The sequence below is a fragment of the Pongo pygmaeus genome, chromosome 19, assembly GCF_028885625.2.
Source record: "Pongo pygmaeus isolate AG05252 chromosome 19, NHGRI_mPonPyg2-v2.0_pri, whole genome shotgun sequence".
NCBI lineage: Eukaryota > Metazoa > Chordata > Mammalia > Primates > Hominidae > Pongo > Pongo pygmaeus.
The window spans coordinates 80502966-80522779 of record NC_072392.2 but is presented as its reverse complement, the minus strand read 5'-3'; the positions used below and the strand labels follow the sequence as shown (position 1 = coordinate 80522779).

General features: G+C 37.8%; 1 protein-coding gene across 1 annotated transcript in view; it reads right to left on the bottom strand.

The window, feature by feature from the left end:
• The window catches only part of LOC129017919 (EF-hand calcium-binding domain-containing protein 3), a 535384-nt gene that overhangs the window by 129191 nt on the left and 386379 nt on the right, over window positions 1–19814 (bottom strand). Inside the window, exons 81-88 of the mRNA XM_054458898.1 lie at window positions 10564–10617; window positions 9465–9569; window positions 8826–8879; window positions 7179–7283; window positions 5958–6011; window positions 5374–5478; window positions 4784–4837; window positions 4188–4292 (exon numbers count right to left, since the gene is read on the bottom strand). Of these exons, the coding sequence (XP_054314873.1) occupies window positions 4188–4292; window positions 4784–4837; window positions 5374–5478; window positions 5958–6011; window positions 7179–7283; window positions 8826–8879; window positions 9465–9569; window positions 10564–10617 (636 nt within the window). The remainder of the gene's footprint in view (window positions 1–4187; window positions 4293–4783; window positions 4838–5373; window positions 5479–5957; window positions 6012–7178; window positions 7284–8825; window positions 8880–9464; window positions 9570–10563; window positions 10618–19814) is intronic.

Genomic DNA, 19814 nt, shown 5'->3' with positions numbered 1-19814 from the left:
GAACTCCTGGGCTCGAGTGATCCTCCTGCCTTGGCCTCCCAAAGTGCTGAGGTTACAGGTACAAGTCACCCCATTTAGCTCTAATTAGTTTATTTTTACTTTATATAAGTACAAATTGAGAAAGGAAAAAGTAATCTAAATATGATAAACACATTTATTCTGTTCAGTCAATTTGTCCTGTTTTTGTTACTTCCTCACTAGTGTGAAAGAGGAAAAAAAAGAAAAATTATTTTCATTGTTAAATTCATCAAATATTTGATGGTCTAGAAAAAAAAATTCTAAAATTCACATGGAACCAAAAAGGAGTCAAAGCAATCCTAAGCAAAATAAAACAAAAAATCAAGAAACAAAGAAAAACCCAAACTGGAGGCATTGTATTACCTGACTTCATATACTACAAGGCTACAGTAACTAAAACTGCACGGTACTGGTACAAAAACAGACACATAGACCAATGGGACAGAATAGAGAATCCAGAAATAAAGCCACACACCTGCAACCATTTGATCTTCAACAAAATTGACAAAAATAAGCAATGGGAAAAAAAACTCCCTATTCAAAAAATGGTGCTGGGATAACTGGCTATCCATATGCAGAAGAATGAAACAGGACCCCCTACCTATCACCATATACAAAAGTTAACTCAAAAGATGGATGAGAGACTTAAATGTAAGACCTCAAACTATAAAAATCTTACAGGAAAACTTAGGAATACCATTTCCGATATTGGCATTGGCAGGGAATTTATGGTTAAGTTCTTAAAAGCAATTGCAACAAAAACAAAAATTGACAAGTGGGACCTCATTAAACTAAAGAGCACACAGAAGCACCGCAAGAGAAACTATCAAGAGAGTAAACAGATAACCTACAGAATGGAAGAAAATATTCACAAACTTTATATCTGACAAAGGTCTAATATCTAGAATCTATTAAGGAACTTAAAGAGCAAAAAATTATTACTCCACTTAAAAGTGGGCAAAGGACATGAACAGACACTTCTCAAAAGAAGACCTACAAGTGGCCAACAGACATGAAAAAAATGCTCATCATCACTAATCATTAGAGAACTGCTAATCAAAACCACAATAAGATACCATCTCACACCAGTCAGAATGGCTTTTCTTTTCTTTTTCTTTCTTTTTTTCTTTTTTTGAGACGGAGTCTCACTCTGTCGCCAAGGCTGGAGTGCAGTGGCGTGATCTGGGCTCACTGCGAGCTTTGCCTCCTGGGTTCACGCCATTCTCCTGCCTCAGCCTCCTGAGTAGCTGGGGACTACAGGTGCCTGCCACCATGCTCAGCTAATTTTTTGTATTTTTAGTAGAGATGGGGTTTCACTATGTTAGCCAGGATGGTCTTGATCTCCTGACCTCGTGATCTGCCCTCCTCAGCCTCCCAAAGTGCTGGGATTACAGGCATGAGCCACCGCGCCCGGCCCAGAATGGCTTTTCTTAAAAAGACAAAATATAACAGATGGTGGTGAGGCTGGGGAGAAAAGGGAACACTTACATGCTGCTGCTACTGCTGGTGAGAATGTAAATTGGTTCAGCCACTGTGGAGAGCAGTTTAGAGATTTCTCAGAGAACTGAGAGTTGAACTACCATCTGACCCAGCAATCCCACTACTGGGCATATACCCAAAGGAAAATAAGTCATTCTGCCAAAACGACACATGCAATTGTATGTTCATCGCAGCACTATTCACAACAGCAAAGACATGGAATCAACCTAGATGCCCATCAATTGTGGACTTGATAAAGAAAATATGGTACATATACACAATGGAATACTATGCAGCCATGTAAAAGAACAAAATCACATCCTTTGCAGCAACACAGATGCAGCTGGAAAGCATTATCCTAAGCAAACTAATACAGAAACAGAAAACCAAATACCATATGTTCTCACTTATAAGCGGAAGCTAAACCTTGGGTACTCATGGTCATAAAAATGGTAACAATAGACACTGAGGAATACAAGAGTGGGGAGGGTGGAAGTAGGGTAAGGATTGAAAAAAACCCTACCTATTGGGTACTATGATCACCACCTGGGGGACAGATTCATTCATACTCCAAACCTCAGTATCATACAATATACCTGTGTAATAAGCCTGCACATGTACCCTCTGATTCTAAAATGAAAGTTGGGGAAAAAAAGAGAAATCCAACAGGTAATATTTTGTAAGCACTGTAAAATGACAGTAAAAATGTCAGTGAAAGTGAAATCAACAAGGAATATCTAGCCACATACAAATTTTATTTAAAATCAATTTGAATAACAGTTCAAACTAAGAATATTTTACAAAAATCAGTGAAGTACTTAAGAGAAAGCCTTGTGATTGGAGTCAAAGGATTTGAATTTATCGAACTGCTACCAATACTAACTTAAGGTTATAGAAAAACATCAAATCTGGCCTTGTCCACTACTATTCACTAAAGTAAAAGGTTATTTCAAAAATATGTTCAAAACATAAAAATGCTTTTAAATATTAATAAAATAATTACATTCTAAAAAAAATATTTGTTGGGTGCATACTACATGCCAGGCTCTGTTTCAGTACTGGAGATACAATAGCAAACAACAGGAAGTCTCTGCTTCTGTGACAGCAATCACTAAGGTCAAAGCAACCACTGTGTTATGAACTATTTCAGATCCAGCAATAGAGCACTACATTAAAACATTGACACTTACTTGCTCCTACTTATTTCAAATATTTTAAATGGCTCTCTAGCTGTTTTTTATATCCCTTTGGTTTATTGCTGTACTTTTGTTTCTTTGGTTGTGTTTTTGAAACCCAGCCTTCATAGAACAGAGGCAAACTCTAGTAATATTTATTTCAAGACATCAGCTGGTCTCTCTGGAAATTTAGAGTGGGGCCATATCCCCATTTTAACAGGAGCTTTACACACTCTTGTTTGGCTCATGTGTTACACAGTTTTATGAAAAAAGGATTAGAGGTTGGGCAAGAAATAGAAGACCATGTTTTTGGCAAGTAGAAAGTCTTATGGTTTCAAGCATGATCAGATCATGTTAGATAAGCTTTGGTAAATCAGTACTTCTGGGATGCTTATCAAACTATTACATTATCGCAAGATGCTAAAGATGTTAAGATGCTCAAGATGCTAAGAGTTAAACAGAGTGCTTTGACGAGATCGTGTTGCTAAAGATCATGCAAAAAGGTAATAATTCCAAATAAATATATCAACATATATTTTCTTTTATTGTAAAGGCTATTTCAACAAAATTAACTGTAGTGGGATTGCTTATATAAAATGAAGATTCATGGGCTCCATCCTAGACCTACTTAATCACAATCTCAAGGGAGTGGGTGATTTCTATGCAATCTAAAGTTTAAGACCTATGAATTTATTAAATGTGATTGTTAGAAATGTTTTATACATTTTACAATAGTATACATAACTTTTAACAATTTCCACCACTTTTTTTTCTTTTTTCTGTTTATTTCTCTCTGAATTACTTCATAATTTTCTCCACCTTCTCCTCAAATATGCTTTTTCTGTTTACTTATACACTTGATCCCAACACTGGCCATGATCTTATTTTGTTTTTTTTTGGTATAGAAACTCTGGTAGCAGCAATATAAGGAAATATATATATATATACACACACACACACACACACACACACACACATACAATTGTGTGTATATATATAAATATACATATTTATATTTGAGAGAGGGTCTCACTCTGTCTCAAACAGTCATCCAGCAGGCTGGAACGCAGTGGCACCATCATGGCTCACTGCAGCCTTGACCTCCCCAGGCTCAGGTGATCCTCCCACCTCAGCTCCCCTAGTAGCTGAGACTACAGGCATCCACCACCACACCCGGCTCTTATTATTTTTTTTTTTCGTAGTATATTTTTTGGTAGAGATGGTGTTTCACCATGTTGCCCAGGCTGGTCTTGAGCTCCTGGGCTCAAGAAATCTGCCCATCTCCACCTCCCAAAGTGCTGGGATAACAGGTGTGAGGCACTGTACTGGGCCCAATTATTGATATTTTATCTCAGGTTAATAATAAGGGACACTATTTCTTCACTCTTTAGGATTGGGTCTCTATATGCTCTATATGCTTCTGGCTTTTTGCATGAAATTAATAAATATACTTGAGATGTTCTCATAGAAAAACAAAATTTTTCTCACAGGGCCCTGTATTTTTGAAATGCTCACCATCAATTGGTAAGTGTTCACACAGTTTCTCAATTTCTTCTTCCTCAAGTGGGATTCTCATGTTTTCAAGAGCATCATCTATTTTATTGACATTAACCTTTCCTCCTTAAAAAAGAGGGGGATAAGAATAAGAGAAATTTGTATTTATGCTAAAGAGAGAAAAATGCTTGCTTATTTCAGTCAATCAACACAGACAGGAAGCATCATAAAACCCTTGAAGCGAACAAAAGAATCAGTTGTGGAGTAGGAACAGAAAAATTTTCCCTCATCAGTGTTCCAGAAAACACTGTTACAGCAATTTCTAGGAGGAATTTACCCAGAAGAAAACGAGCAAGCAAGACTGATGAATTATAGCAAAGAGACAACAATCCAAAGATTTCTTAGCAGTAAGATTTGAAATTTGCTACAGTGACAAAATAGTGTAGGCTATTACCCCAAATGTGATTGTGTACAAGTAACAATGCCAGCTCATAATTTGAAGAATATATTAACATAATTAGTAATCTAATCATTGGGAAATAAGATAGGTTTTAGGAAAGTAAATGCAAAAGCTTGAAGAACTCAGTTTTATCTTTCCTAGCATGATTTTTACTCACCTCTGTAAGTCTTCACTCCATCCATCAACCTATTTTTATATACCCTTTTATAATCTGTAAAATAAGGGTCAATTTAATTCACAAGGAAGTGGAAATTCAGAAAGACATTAATGCTTAATTATTAGTAAATTTTAATAAATTTATCTTAATAATAATCCAAAGAAGGAAGTAAAGAAATTAATAAGTTTCTCAAGGTTAACTATATTCTGGTATTTGGTGTACTATTAGTGGAACTCTAACATGTTGATATAGATTTTTTTCTTTTCTTTTTTTTCGAGGTGCATCTTCCTTCCTTTCCACAATTCTTTTATCATCTTTTCCTATATTTAGCTTTAGTCTTGTTATAGCTGCTGAGTCTCACATTTAAAATTGTTTATCCCATAACAACAATACCCCAAAGAAGACATTACCTCCCAAATTAAGATATAAATGGTAAAGACGTATATTTTATACTAGAATTGGCTCTTCCTATGCTTAATTTTCTCTTAATTTTTAATAGGACTTTAAACAGTTATACTTCTAGAATTTTATGTGTACAACTCATAAATTCAAGATTCTTTGAAATTGACTGCAAGGTCTGAAATGCTTACCATCCAATGGCAGTATGTTCAGTAGATCCTGGTTTTCTTTATTTGTAAATTCAATACCTACATTTCCTAGATAAAGTTGTGTGTCACTGGCATTAATCTTACCACCTTAGAAAAAGATGGGAAACATGATAAGTGAATATTTTCACATACAATGATTCCAAATTTAGAAAATTATAATAAAACAGTAATATCTCAACTTGCAAGAGATGTAATTGCAGAAGAACAAGAACCCAGTGAGGATTATCTGACTGCAGAGCATCATAAGAAGGAGCTAAAAATAGAATATTTCCTTTAAGTCTGGTCAAAAGAATGCTTTTATTCATGCTCTAAAAACAATGGAAACAAGCTAGATACCTATAATAAAACAGACTTCTTTAAAAAAAAATGATACTCCTAAAAAAGTAGGCAATAAAAAAACTCATCAGTATTCTTAAAAAGAAGCATATCATCAATACTTTGGTGAAATAAGGCTTGTGTATCATTTATATAATACTGAGGCATTCCAAAAATAAATATATTAAAATAGTTTTACATTTAATAAGGGATCTTGATTTTATATCTTTTTGTTAGCATTTCTCACTCACCAGAAAATAAATTGGCTGCATTGATCACAGAATTCAATGAAATCTTTCCATTCTCTGAAATACAAAGCATAAATCAGGTATAAATAATTTTTTTATAGCTATTAGGAATGAGATAACTTTTTTCCTTAAAATTTTCTAAGTTATCATTGCTTTCAGAGAGAACATTTGTTGATTTTTCAGTGTTTTTCTTGTACTCAACTACCTTATAGAATTCGAAGACCATGTTTTAAATGCTAAATTGGATCTTAAATTCTTCTCCTAAATTGTCATTCTGACCTAAAAGATATCTGTCCAACTGCAGATGAATGGTCTCAAGTCAGAAATTGCTCACCCTCTATTTCAACTCCACTCTGACATTCATCTCATATTTGTTAAATAAAAACATGATCACCTCTATTTGTACATTACTTTTTTTCTGAACAATTCCAAACCTTTTTTACCTTCTCACTTGGTTTTGTCAGTCTCTGACCTTTTGTAACATCTATTTCAATATCTTACATTACTTTCTTCTGAAGTGTTTGTTTTTCTAATTAAATCTAAATCTACCAGTGTCCTTATTGGTTCTCTGAAAATATTGATATTAATAATCAGAAGTCATATTTTTATCCTTGAGGACTGTAACTCCACAAGTACTTCTTACTATTTATTTTCTTCTTCTTTTTTTAAGAGACAGACTCTTGCTGTTACCCAGTCTGGAGTGCAATGGTGCAGTCATAGCTCACTGCAACCTCGAACTTCTGGGCTCAAGCAATCCTCCTGCCTTGGCTTCCCAAAGTGTTGGGATTATAGGTGTGAGCTACTGCACCTGGCCTTCTTACTTTCTTTTATTTGAGATGGAGTCTCACTCTATCGCCCAGGCTGGAGTGCAGTGGCACAATCTGGGCTCACTGTGACCTCTGCCTTCCGGGTTGAAGTGATTCTCCTGCCTCAGCCTCCCAAGTAGCTGGGATTACAGGCCTGTGCCACTACATCTGGCTAATTTTTGTATTTTTAGTAGAGATGGGGTTTCACCATGTTGGCTAGGTTGGTCTCGAACTTCTGACCTCAGGTGATCTGCCTGCCTTGGCCTTTCAAAGTGCTGGGATCACAGGCGTGAGCCACCACGCCCAGCCCCAGCCTTCTTACTTTCTAAGTGAAATTGAATAAGCAAACTCTCAGAGGTTCTACAAGAGGATTTTAAAGATTCTTCAGAAAGAAAGTGATAAATGGTAAATGAAATACCATCAGTTTTCAAATGGTTCTGTAGATCTTTCATTTCTTCGTTTTCAAGTTTGTAGTTCATGTTTTCCAGAATGGTTTCTAGTTTATTTTCAAAGACCTTCCCTCCTTAAGAAAAAATATGTGCAATAAGAAAAATGTGAAATAATACATTAACCTTAAAAATTCTACTTAGGTATATGCCCTAAACTCCAGTGAGAGGGAGAAAAGCAAAGTCACAATGCAGATGTTCAGAGAGAACACAAAACCAAGGTGGCAGGGGATTGGGTACCGACATGAGGAAAAGAACAGCTCCTTATATGTGTTGCATGATACCCTGCTAACATTTTAAGTAGACATTTGAAACAAAGAGAACAAATATGGCTTATTATTCATTCTTCAACTATTATTCATTGTGGAGAAATATGTTAGAAACAACAGCCATAATAGCAGCCACTGAATTTGAAACCTACCATTATAACAGTAAATTGTCTGTACAAATTTAGTATTTATCTGAGCTTAAGCTATAAGTCATAAAAGGAAAGAAAAACATCAGTAAACTAACTGTTAAATATAACACAGTGAATCAACACCTCTCATCTGTGAAATGGTGATGATAAAAGTACCTACCTCATAGTATTTCTGTGAGAATTAAATAAATTAATATATGTAAAGTATTTGGAATAGTGCCTGGTACTCCACTCATTAGAAATTAGCTATTGCTATCATTAAGTAATTAAAAGGACTTTCAATTACAAATTTTTTTTCAACTTTTATTTTAGGTTCAGGGGTACATGTGCTGGTTTTTTACACAGGTAAATTGTGTGTTGCTGAGGTTTGTTGTACAAATGATCCCATCACCTAGGTATTTTTTACAGTACCTGACAGGCAGCTTTTCAACCCTTGACCCCTCCCAGCCTACCTCCTCTACCCCTCCTAATAGTCCCCAGTGCTGAGTGTCTATTATTCCCATCTTTATGTCCAGGTATAGTCAATGGTTAGCTCCTACTTATAAGCGATAACATGCAGTATTTTGTTTTCTGTCCCTGTGTTAATTTGCTTAGAACAATGGCTTCCAGCTACACCCATGTTGCTGCAAAGGGCATGGTTTTGTTCTTTTTTATGGATGCATAGTATTTTATGGTGTATATACACCATATTTTCTTTATCTAGTCCACCACTGATGAGGATTTAGGTTGATTCCATGTGTTTGGTATTGCAAATATGCTGTGATGAACATACAAGTGTATGTGTCTTTTTGGCAGAATGACTTGTTTTCCTTTGAGTATATACCCAGTAGTGGGATTGCTGGGTCAGATGGTAGTTTAACTCTCAGTTCTCTGAGAAATCTCCAAACTGCTCTCCACAGTGGCTGAACTAATTACATTTGTTCCCTTTTCTCCACAGCCTCATCAACATCTGTTTTTTTTTTTTTGGTCTTTTTAAGAAAAGCCATTCTGACTGGTGTGAGATGGTATCTTATTATGGTTTTGACTTACACTTCTCTAATGATTAGTGATGTTGAGCATTTTTTCATATGTTTGCCAGCTAAATTTATGTCTTCTTTTGAGAAGTATCTGTTTTTATCCTTTGCAAAGGGACTTTTGAAAAGGAAATACAAAGCTTAAGGATTTCAGTTTTACTTGACTTCTTATTACATGTATTACTCACCTTGGAAAGTCTTTAAGCGATCTAGTAACAGATTGCGATACACCTTTCCATCAGCTATAAGACAAGGCATAATTGATGTCATAGAGAAAGTGATACAGCAATTCATAACAAGAATACATAGACTATTATTTCATAAAGACAACAATCTTACATGATTTGCCTTATAGATTTAACCAGTTTCGCATCCTCACATCCTTCTCTTCCTTGGCTTTAAGAATAGAGTGAAGGAGTAAAGTTCTAAATTTATCCATCCTACTATGCTGAAACTATCTCTCTGCCTTGACCCTTTTTATCCTGTTATTATTACATGACTTCTCGTTTTTCTCCTTTTTCTTTATGCTTTAGGACTTCCAGACATTCCCAAGGTAATATATTAAATTAAAAATGTTTAATAAATTAAAAAATCTTTATTCATTTACAAAGTTTTCAAGCTCAGCCCCAATAAGTAAGCTCCATTACCATAATAGTCTTCATGAGAGCAAGGACTTTTGTCTTTAATCTCATTACCTAAAAAGTACTCAGTAAATATGTTGAATATAAATATAGGTGGAAAAAATGTTTAATGATTCCCACATCCCCCAACAATACTGTCACATAAACTAAGTTCCCCCAAGGCCAAACTGTATCAGAAATGCTCACAAGTAACTGGCAGAGTTTTTAGCAGCTTCCAGCGTTCTTTAGGTGTGAGTTCTATCCCTATGTTTTTCAAAATATCATCTACTTCATTAGCATTAATCTTGGTTCCTTTGAAAAGATGGAAAAGATGATGAAAAATCTGAGAGTGAGTGACAAATGATTTTAAACTATGAATGTCATCTAAGTTTAATTGCAGGCTTAAATAGTCAAAATGCTGAGTCAAAATTCTAAGGGGATGTCAGAAATAGAACTCAATCTCATAATTCTAGAGAGGAAAATACCTTTTGAATGCTTTAATAACAATGGGATAAATCAACACTCTGAAATGGGGCTTGTATAAAGGTCTATATCTATGACTACTGTATAAATGATTATGTAAATAATTATTTGAAGATAGGTAGCATCCATATTTGCCTATGTGGTAAGATGAAGTATTCCTAAAAAGAATTCTGACAATGTTTTGTTTCACCAATTATATGGTAATCTAGATTTCTGTCTGTTTAAACAATGGAAAAGTGATGTTCATTATTGAAAAAAATCCAGAAGATATAAGGTATTTTACCAAGACTTTATAATTTAGTAGTTTTGCTCAAAAAGTATATAACCAAAAACTATCCTGGGTTATTGGATAAAAGATACCATTAATATACTAAAAGGACTAACAAGTCAATGTCAGTATGATGGAAATAGAATATTTAAAAGTATAACAGAAAAAGTATTAGAATATAGCTATTTACAACAATTTTCCCTATAACTTTTTTCTTTTTTCTTTTCTTTTCTTTTTTTTTTTTTTTTTTTGAGATGGAGTCTAGCTCTGTCACCCAGGCTGGAGTGCAGTGGTGAGATCTCGGCTCACTGTAACCTCTGTCTCCCAGGTTCCAGCGATTCTCCCACCTCACCCTCCCAAGTAGCTGGCATTACAGGCACACACCACCAGTCCTAGCTAATTTTTTGTATTTTTAGTAGAGTCGGGGTTTCACCATGTTGGCCAGGCTGTTCTGGAACTCTTGAGCTCAAGTGATCCATCTGCCTCGGTCTCCCCAAGTGCTGGAATTCCAGGTGTGAGCCACTGTGCCCGGCCTACCTATAGTTTTTCACTCACCTGTAAATGACTCTACATTTTCCATGACCTTATTCAGTTTAACCTTCTTTTCATCTGTAAGATAAGGTACAAGTGAGACGCAGCTATAATGACTCAGACCCAGAAAATATGCTATAAAGATCTTGCATTGTAAAATACAACACTAACATTCAGAAGTTTACCCTGATTTGTTCTATAAATGTGTTCATTTTCATGCCCAGATGATCATGGTAGTAAAGAATGAAGTTCCAAATATGATAACTATATAGCACAGAAGAAGAAATTAAAGTATATAAAATTCTATTCACAATGGTTCTAGGAAATTTTGAAAGCATTGCTTTGACTTCCTTTCCACTTGGCCTGTCCCACTTTAGAATCCAGGAATAACCCTATGTTTGACCACTTTATTATTACAGGATTTAAAATAAATATATTCTATAATATTGGTGTATTTACCTACCTAAAAGATCACAGCTGGCTACTTCTACATGCAACTGTTACTCAGCCCTTTCTCCATGCTTCCGACTCCCTGGCCACAAAGATTTCCAATCTTTGCTGACTCTCGTTTAATTTGTGTACTTACTGGTTGATAATTCTCATCTCAAGGGCCACATCACACAACTTCCTTAAAGAATCATTCCTATCATAGTCTGTGTGGCTCTGCTTACCTCTCTTATGTGAGACAGTACGATTTGGTAGAAAGGGCAAACCTTTGAAGTTATATAGATCTGAGTTCCCATCTTTACTCTTCCATTTAGCGGCCACATGGCCTCGGGCAAATCAATTAACCTTTGTGACTGATCTTCAATTTCCACATCAGATAAATTAGGACGATAATCTACTTTGCAGAGTTATTTTAAGGACTATTAACATATGTCAGGTACCAATTATTATTTTTGGTATATAGTAGGCAGTTAATACTTGATAATTATTGTCTGTGGCTATTTCAATCGAGGTGATTAGTTTATATTACCAGGAATATGACAGCATGAGAACAAGAGAAAGAGGATTGGCCAGTTTCCTATATTACCTACATAATTAGTATACAATTCTGTGTTCTTATTAATTAAATTAATATTATTTTGTGCAAATAGTCTTGCAAAATATGTGTTCAAGTGGGTAAGACTGACCTGATTTATATTAGCAAATATTTCTAGTAAAAAGACATATTAAATAAAGCAAGACTATTCATAAAATTCTGAATCTCTGTGCTTTGGATCAGAAAGAAGAGAGATAGCTGTGATACATTTTTATAGTGCAGTAAGGATCTTAGATAATTGGCTTTTAATTCAACATATCATTCACAATCTCAGACCCACACAATACACTATAATACTAAGGAAAGTCACTGTGTTGCTATCAGAGAGAAGGATGCATTTTCTATTTCTTTTTCATAGGATTTTAAAAACTAGGCTTTTTATATGATCAAAACAACATGCTTTAAAATGTTTGCTCACATTATTATCCCTTAGCTGGGGATAAGAGTTGGGGATCCCACAATTAAAAAGGTTCTCCCTGCTACAATTGGCAAACTAGCATCTATTCCTGCTTCATTTGGTAACAGTACTTTCCCTTTTTGGAAGGGTATACTGTCTTACCCTCTGGGAGCAATCTGTGGGCAATTAAAGTCCCTCCCTTATCCTGGCCACCAAATGGTAAGGCCTAAAAAGATCCAATCAAAAGAGAAAACCAAAGGTGGCTGTTGGTATTCTGGTCACCCACCAAATGGCCAGGATAAGGTAGGGACTTTCATTGCCATGCCCACAAATTGCTCAGAGAGTAAGATGGTATAGCCTCTCTCTTGAGACTCTGAATCTTGAAAAGCATGATGCAAGGGTGATTCATTTCTGCTTCACTGCCCTGACAAAACTGTTGATTAGTTCCTGCTACCTAGGATCTTTGATGCTGCCTTGATTTTGCCCTTTCTGATCCTGGTTTTTCATCTATTTCTTTGATTCTGTGAACCACTCCATGGCCTTGCAAAAATTTTCTTTTGTGCTTAAATTGGCCAGACTTAGTTTCTTTTGCCTGCAATCACAGGACCAGAATACTAAGAACCACCTTTGGTTTTCTCTTTTGATTGGGTCTTTTTAGGCCAAGCTGGCAAAACATTATTTTTCTTAGTGTCAGGGATAGGTTGAGGCTTCATGGAATCTGCATACTGATACCAGCAGGTTACTTAACTATACCAGCTGATCACCAATCTATACAGAATAGGACTCATCAATAGGGAACTGTTTGCTCTAGATTCACTTGCAGTGGCTTGTGAATGCTGGCAATTTATCTCCTCCATTATCAGGTATGAAATGGAGAAGACTATGATTTAAAGTATTTTAAAGGGTGTGCTGGGTGCAGTGGGTCATGCGTGTAATCCCAGCACTTTAGGAGGCTGAGGCAGGCAGATCCCTTGAGCCCATGAGTTTTGAGACCAGCCTGGGCAAAATGACAGAAACCCATGTCTACAAAAAATACAAAAATTAGCTGGGCGTGGTGGTGCATGTCTGTAGCCCCAGCTACTCGGGAGGCTGAGGTGGGAGGACTGCTTGAGCCCAGGAGGTGAAGGCTGCAGTGAGCTGTGATTGTGCCACTGCACTCCAGCCTGGGCAACAGAGGCTGCCTAAATAAATAAATAAATAAAGTGTGGCTTTTTAATTGTGATGTTAGGGTGTCAATTTTAGATCTTTCCTGCTTTCTCTTGTAGGCATTTAGTGCTATAAATTTCCCTCTACACACTGCTTTAAATGTGTCCCAGAGATCCTGGTACATTGTATCCTTGTTCTCATTGGTTTCAAGGAACATCTTTATTTCTGCCTTCATTTCGTTACTTACTCAGTAGTCATTCAGGAGCAGGTTGTTCAGTTTCCATGTAGTTGTGCAGTTTTGAATGAGTTTCTTAATCCTGAGTTCTAATTTGATTGCACTGTGGTCTGAGAGACAGTTTGTTGTGATTTCTGTTCTTTTACATTTGCTGAGGAGTGCTTTACTTCAAATTATGCGGTCAATTTTAGAATAAGTGTGATGTAGTGCTGAGAAGAATGTATATTCTGTTGATTTGGGGTGGAGAGTTCTGTAGATGTCTATTAGGTCTGCTTGGTGCAGAGCTGAGTTTAAGTCCTGGATATCCTTGTTAACCTTCTGTCTCATTGATCTGTCTAATGTTGACAGTGAGGTGTTAAAGTCTCCCATTATTATTGTGTGGGAGTCTAAATCTCTTTTTAGGTCTCTCAGGACTTGCTTTATGAATCTGGGTGCTCCTGTATTGGGTGCATATATATTCAGGATAGTTAGCTCTTCTTGTTGAATTGATCCCTTTACCATTATGTAATGGCTTTCTTTGTCTCTTTTGATCTTTGTTGGTTTAAGGTCTGTTTTATCAGAGACTAAGACTGCAACCCCTGCTTTTTTTTTTGGCTTCCATTTGCTTGGTAGATCTTCCTCCATCCCTTTATTTTGAGCCTATGTGTGTCTCTGCATGTGAGATGGGTCACCTGAATACAGCACACCAGTGGGTCTTGACTCTTTATCCAATTTGCCAGTCTGTGTCTTTTAATTGGGGTATTTAGCCCATTTACATTTAAGGTTAATATTGCTATGTGTGAATTTGATCCTGTCAGTATGATGTTCGCTGGTTATTTTTCCCGTTAATTGATGCAGTTTCTTCATAGCATTGATGGTCTTTATAATTTGGCATGTTTTTGCAGTGGCTGGTACTGGTTGTTCCTCTCCATGTTTAGTGCTTCCTTCAGGAGCTCTTGTAAGGCAGGCCTGGTGGTGACAAAATCTCTCAGCATTTGCCTGTCTGTAAAGGATTTTATTTCTCCTTTGCTTATGAAGCTTAGTTTGGCTGGATATGAAATTCTGGGTTGAAAATTCTTTTAAGAATGTTGAATATTGGCCCCCACTCTCTTCTGGCTTGTAAGGTTTCTGCCAAGAGATCCGCTGTTAGTGTGATGGGGTTCCCTTTGTGGGTAACCTGACCTTTCTCTCTGGCTGCCCTTAACATTTTTTCCTTCATTTCCACCTTGGTGATCTGATAATTATGTGTCTTGGGGTTGCTCTTCTCGAGGAGTATCTTTGTGGTGTTCTCTGTATTTCCTGAATTTGAATGTTGGCCTGCCTTGCTAGGTTGGGGGAGTTCTCCTAGATAATACTCTGAAGAGTGTTTTCCAACTTGGTTCCATTCTCCTCGTCACTTTCAGGTACACCAATCAAAAACATAGATTTGGTCTTTTCACATAGTCCAATATTTCTTGGAGACTTTGTTTCTTTTCACTCTTTTTTTCTCTAAAGTTGTCTTCTCACTTTATTTCATTAATTTGATCTTCAATCACTGATCTCTGTTCTTCCACTTGATTGAATTGGCTATTGAAGCTTGTGCATGCATCACGAAGTTCTCGTGCCATGGTTTTCAGCTCCATCAGGTCATTTAAGGTCTTCTTACACTGTTTATTCTAGTTAGCGATTTGTCTAACCTTTTTTCAAAGTTTTTAGCTTCTTTGCCATGGGTTAGAACATGCTCCTTTAGCTTGGAGAAGTTTGTTATTACCGACTTTCTGAAGCCAACTTCTGTCAACTCGTCAAAGTCATTCTCCATCCTGCTTTCTTCCATTGCTGGCAAGGAGCTGCAAGCCTTTGGAGGAGAAGAGGCACTCTGGTTTTTGGAATTTTCAGCTTTTCTGCTCTGGTTTCTCCCCATCTTTGTGGTTTTATCTGCCTTTGGTCTTTGATGTTGGTGACCTACAGATGGGGTTTTGGTGAGGATGTCCTTTTTGTTGATGTTGATGCTATTCCTTTCTGTTTGTTAGTTCTCCTTCTAACAGTCAGGCCCTCAGCTGCAGGTCTGTTGGAGTTTGCTGGCGGTCCACTCCAGATCTTGTTTGCCTGGGTATCACCAGCGGAGGCTGCAGAACAGCAAATATTGCAGAACAGCAAATATTGCTGCCTGATCCTTCCTTTGGAAGCTTTATCCCAGAGGGGCACCTGCCTGTATGAGGTGTCTGTCGGGGCCCCTACTGGGAGGTGTCTCCAAGTTAGGCTACACAGGGGTCAGGGACCCTCTTGAGGAGGCAGTCTGTCTGTTCTCAGATCTCAAATGCCTTGCTAGGAGAACCACCGCTCTCTTCAGAGCTGTCAGACAGGGACATTTAGGTCTGCAGAAGTTTCTGCTGCCTTTTGTTTAGCTATGCCTTGCCCACAGAGATGGAGTCTATAGAGGCAGTAGGCTTGCTGAGCTGTGGTGGGTGGGCTCCACCCAGTTCAAGGTTCCTTGCCGCTTTGTTTACGTACTCAAGCCTCAGCAATGGTGGGTGCCCCTCCCCTGGCCAGGTTGCAGCCTCGCAGGTTGATTTCAGACTGCTGCGCTAGCAGTGAGCAAGGCTCTGTGGGCATGGGACCCGCAGAGCCAGGCATGGGAGAGAATCTCCCGGTCTGCCAGTTGCTAAGACCGTGGGAAAAAGCACAGTATTTGGGTGGGAGTATCCCATTTTTCCAGGTACAGTCTGTCACAGCTTCCCTTGGCTAGGAAAGGGCAATGCCCTGACCCCTTGGGCTTCCCAGGTGAGGCGACGCCCTGCCCTGCTTTGGCTCACCCTCTGTGGGCTGCACCCACTGTCCAGCCAGTCCAATGAGATGAACCAGATACCTCAGTTGGAAATGCAGAAATCACCCGTCTTCTGTGTCGATCACGTTGGGAGCTGCAGACCAGAGCTGTTCCTATTTGGCCATCTTGGAATGGACTCCAAGTGTGGTCTTTCCTCGGGTCTGTCTCAAGTCTATGATCCTATCCCTCAGGAAGTAGTTCAACTTTGTCTTAATTGCTTATGGCATCAGCAAATAGCTTTAAGTAGTTTAAACCAGAGAAAGGAGTGTTCTTGGCCTTTTATTAAGCAATGTCTGTCATACATATATTTAAAAACAAATCTTTATTTATTTATTTTATTATTATTATACTTTAAGTTTTAGGGTACATGTGCACAATGTGCAGGTTAGTTACATATGTATACATGTGCCATGCTGGTGCGCTGCACCCACTAACTCGTCATCTAGCATTAGGTATATCCCCCAATGCTATCCCTCCCCCCTCCCCCCACCCCACAACAGTCCCCAGAGTGTGATGTTCCCCTTCCTGTGTCCATGTGTTCTCATTGTTCAATTCCCATCTATGAGTGAGAATATGTGGTGTTTGGTTTTTTGTTCTTGCGATAGTTTACTGAGAATGATGAGTTCCAATTTCATTCATGTCCCTACAAAGGACATGAACTCATCATTTTTTATGGCTGCATAGTATTCCATGGTGTATATGTGCCACATTTTCTTAATCCAGTCTATTGTTGTTGGACATTTGGGTTGGTTCCAAGTCTTTGCTATTGTGAATAGTGCCACAATAAACATACGTGTGCATGTGTCTTTATAGCAGCATGATTTATAGTCCTTTGGGTACATAACCAGTAATGGGATGGCTGGGTCAAATGGTATTTCTAGTTCTAGATCCCCAAGGAATCGCCAAACTGACTTCCACAATGGTTGAACTAGTTTACAGTCCCACCAACAGTGTAAAAGTGTTCCTACTTCTCTACATCCTCTCCAGCACCTGTTGTTTCCTGATTTTTTAATGATTGCCATTCTAACTGGTGTGAGATGGTATCTCATTGTGGTTTTGATTTGCATTTCTCTGATGGCCAGTGATGGTGAGCATTTTTTCATGTGTCTGTTGGCTGCATAAATGTCTTCTTTTGAGAAGTGTCTGCTCATGTCCTTCGCCCACTTTTTGATGGGGTTGTTTGTTTTTTTCTTGCAAATTTGTTTGAGTTCATTGTAGATTCTGGATATTAGCCCTTTGTCAGATGACTAGGTTGTGAAAATTTTCTCCCATTTTGTAGGTTGCCTGTTCACTCTGATGGTAGTTTCTTTTGCTGTGCAGAAGCTCTTTAGTTTAATTAGATCCCATTTGTCAATTTTGGCTTTTGTTGCCATTGCTTTTGGTGTTTTAGACATGAAGTCCTTGCCCATGCCTATGTCCTGAATGGTAATGCCTAGGTTTTCTTCTAGGGTTTTTATGGTTTTAGGTCTAACATTTAAGTCTTTAATCCATCTTGAATTGATTTTTGTATAAGGTGTAAGGAAGGGATCCAGTTTCAGCTTTCTACATATGGCTATCCAGTTTTCCCAGCACCATTTATTAAATAGGGAATCCTTTTCCCATTGCTTGTTTTTCTCAGGTTTGTCAAAGATCAGATAGTTGTAGATATGCGGCATTATTTCTGAGGCCTCTGTTCTGTTCCATTGACCTACATCTCTGTTTGGTACCAGTACCATGCTGTTTTGGTTACTGTAGCCTTGTAGTATAGTTTGAAGTCAGGTAGTGTGATGCCTCCAGCTTTGTTCTTTCGGCTTAGGATTGACTTGAAAAAAAGAGAATTTTAGACCAATATCCTTGACGAACATTGATGCAAAAATCCTCAATAAAATACTGGCAAACCGAATCCAGCAGCACATCAAAAAGCTCATCCACCATGATCAAGTGGGCTTCATCCCTGGGATGCAAGGCTGGTTCAATATACACAAATCAATAAATGTAATCCAGCATATAAACAGAACCAAAGACAAAAACCACATGATTATCTCAATAGATGCAGAAAAGAAAGGCCTTTGACAAAATTCAACAACCCTTCATGCTAAAAACTCTCAATAAATTAGGTATTGATGGGACGTATCTCAAAATAATAAGAGCTATCTGTGACAAACCCACAGCCAATATCATACTGAATGGGCAAAAATTGGAAGCATTCCCTTTGAAAACTGGCACAAGACAGGGATGCCCTCCCGTACCACTCCTATTCAACATAATGTTGGAAGTTCTGGCCAGAGCAATTAGGCAGGAGAAGGAAATAAAGGGTATTTAATTAGGAAAAGAGGAAGTCAAATTGTCCCTGTTTGCAGACGACATGATTGTATATCTAGAAAACCCCATTGTCTCAGCCCAAAATCTCCTTAAGCTGATAAGCAACTTCAGCAAAGTCTCAGGATACAAAATCAATGTACAAAAATCACAAGCATTCTTATACACCAATAACAGACAAACAGAGAGCCAAATCATGAGTGAACTCCCATTCACAATTGCTTCAAAGAAAATAAAATACCTAGGAATCCAACTTACAAGGGATGTGAAGGACCTCTTCAAGGAGAACTACAAACCACTGCTCAATGAAATAAAAGAGGATACAAACAAATGGAAGAACATTCCATGCTCATGGGTAGGAAGAATCAATATCGTGAAAATGGCCAAACTGCCCAAGGTCATTTATAGATTCAATGCCATCCCCATCAAGCTACCAATGACTTTCTTCACAGAATTGGAAAAAACTACTTTAAAGTTCATATGGAACCAAAAAAGAGCCTGCATCGCCAAGTCAATCCTAAGCCAAAATCTTTATTTTTTCTCTTTAAAAATTATTTATTGCTTTAAAAGATATCAATTTAAGAGACATCCTGGTGGATGGTCAAAAGGCTAGATTCTTCTTCTTGAATTCATTCTTCTGCTCCATAGATTTAAGAATTTCCATAGTTTTAAGAATCTCTATAGATTTAATAATTCTTCCTGAATTCATTCTTCTGCTCTGAAGATTTAAGAAGTCTTGGCTGGTCAGGATGCCTCATGCCTGTAATACTAGCACTTTGGGAGGCAGAGGTGGGAGGATTGCCTGAGCTCAGGAGTTCGAGCCCAGCCTGAGCAACACGGCATAACCTCGTCTCTACTAAAGATACAAAAAATTATCCAGGCATGGTGGTGCATGCCTGTAATCCCAGCTACCTGGGAGGCTGAGGTAGGCAATTGCATGAACCAGGAGGTGGAGGTTGCAGTGAGCCAAGATCGTGCCACTGCCCTCTAGACTGGGCAACAGAACAGACTCTTGTCTCAAAAAAAAAAAAAAGAAATCCTGGTCCAGGTTTATGTTTTCCTCTCTTGTTGGCGTTTAATTCTATTCTACAAGGGGAGAATATACCAGCCATGCTGTCTGAGATTCCTAATAACACTCACTCTGTTGTTGGCTTCAGGGCTCAATTAGGAGACTACAGTAAAAGGTTAAACACCTACTTCCTGCTCTCTTTTATTTCCAGTAAGTCATATTTTCTTTCAGCCTTGCCTTGACTATATGTAGGAATAGATAGTTTTAGTTTTTACTTTTTATGTTTTTTTGAGACAGAGTTTTCACTCTTGTTGCCCAGGCTGGAGTGCAATGGCACGATCTTGGCTCACCACAACCTCAGCCTTC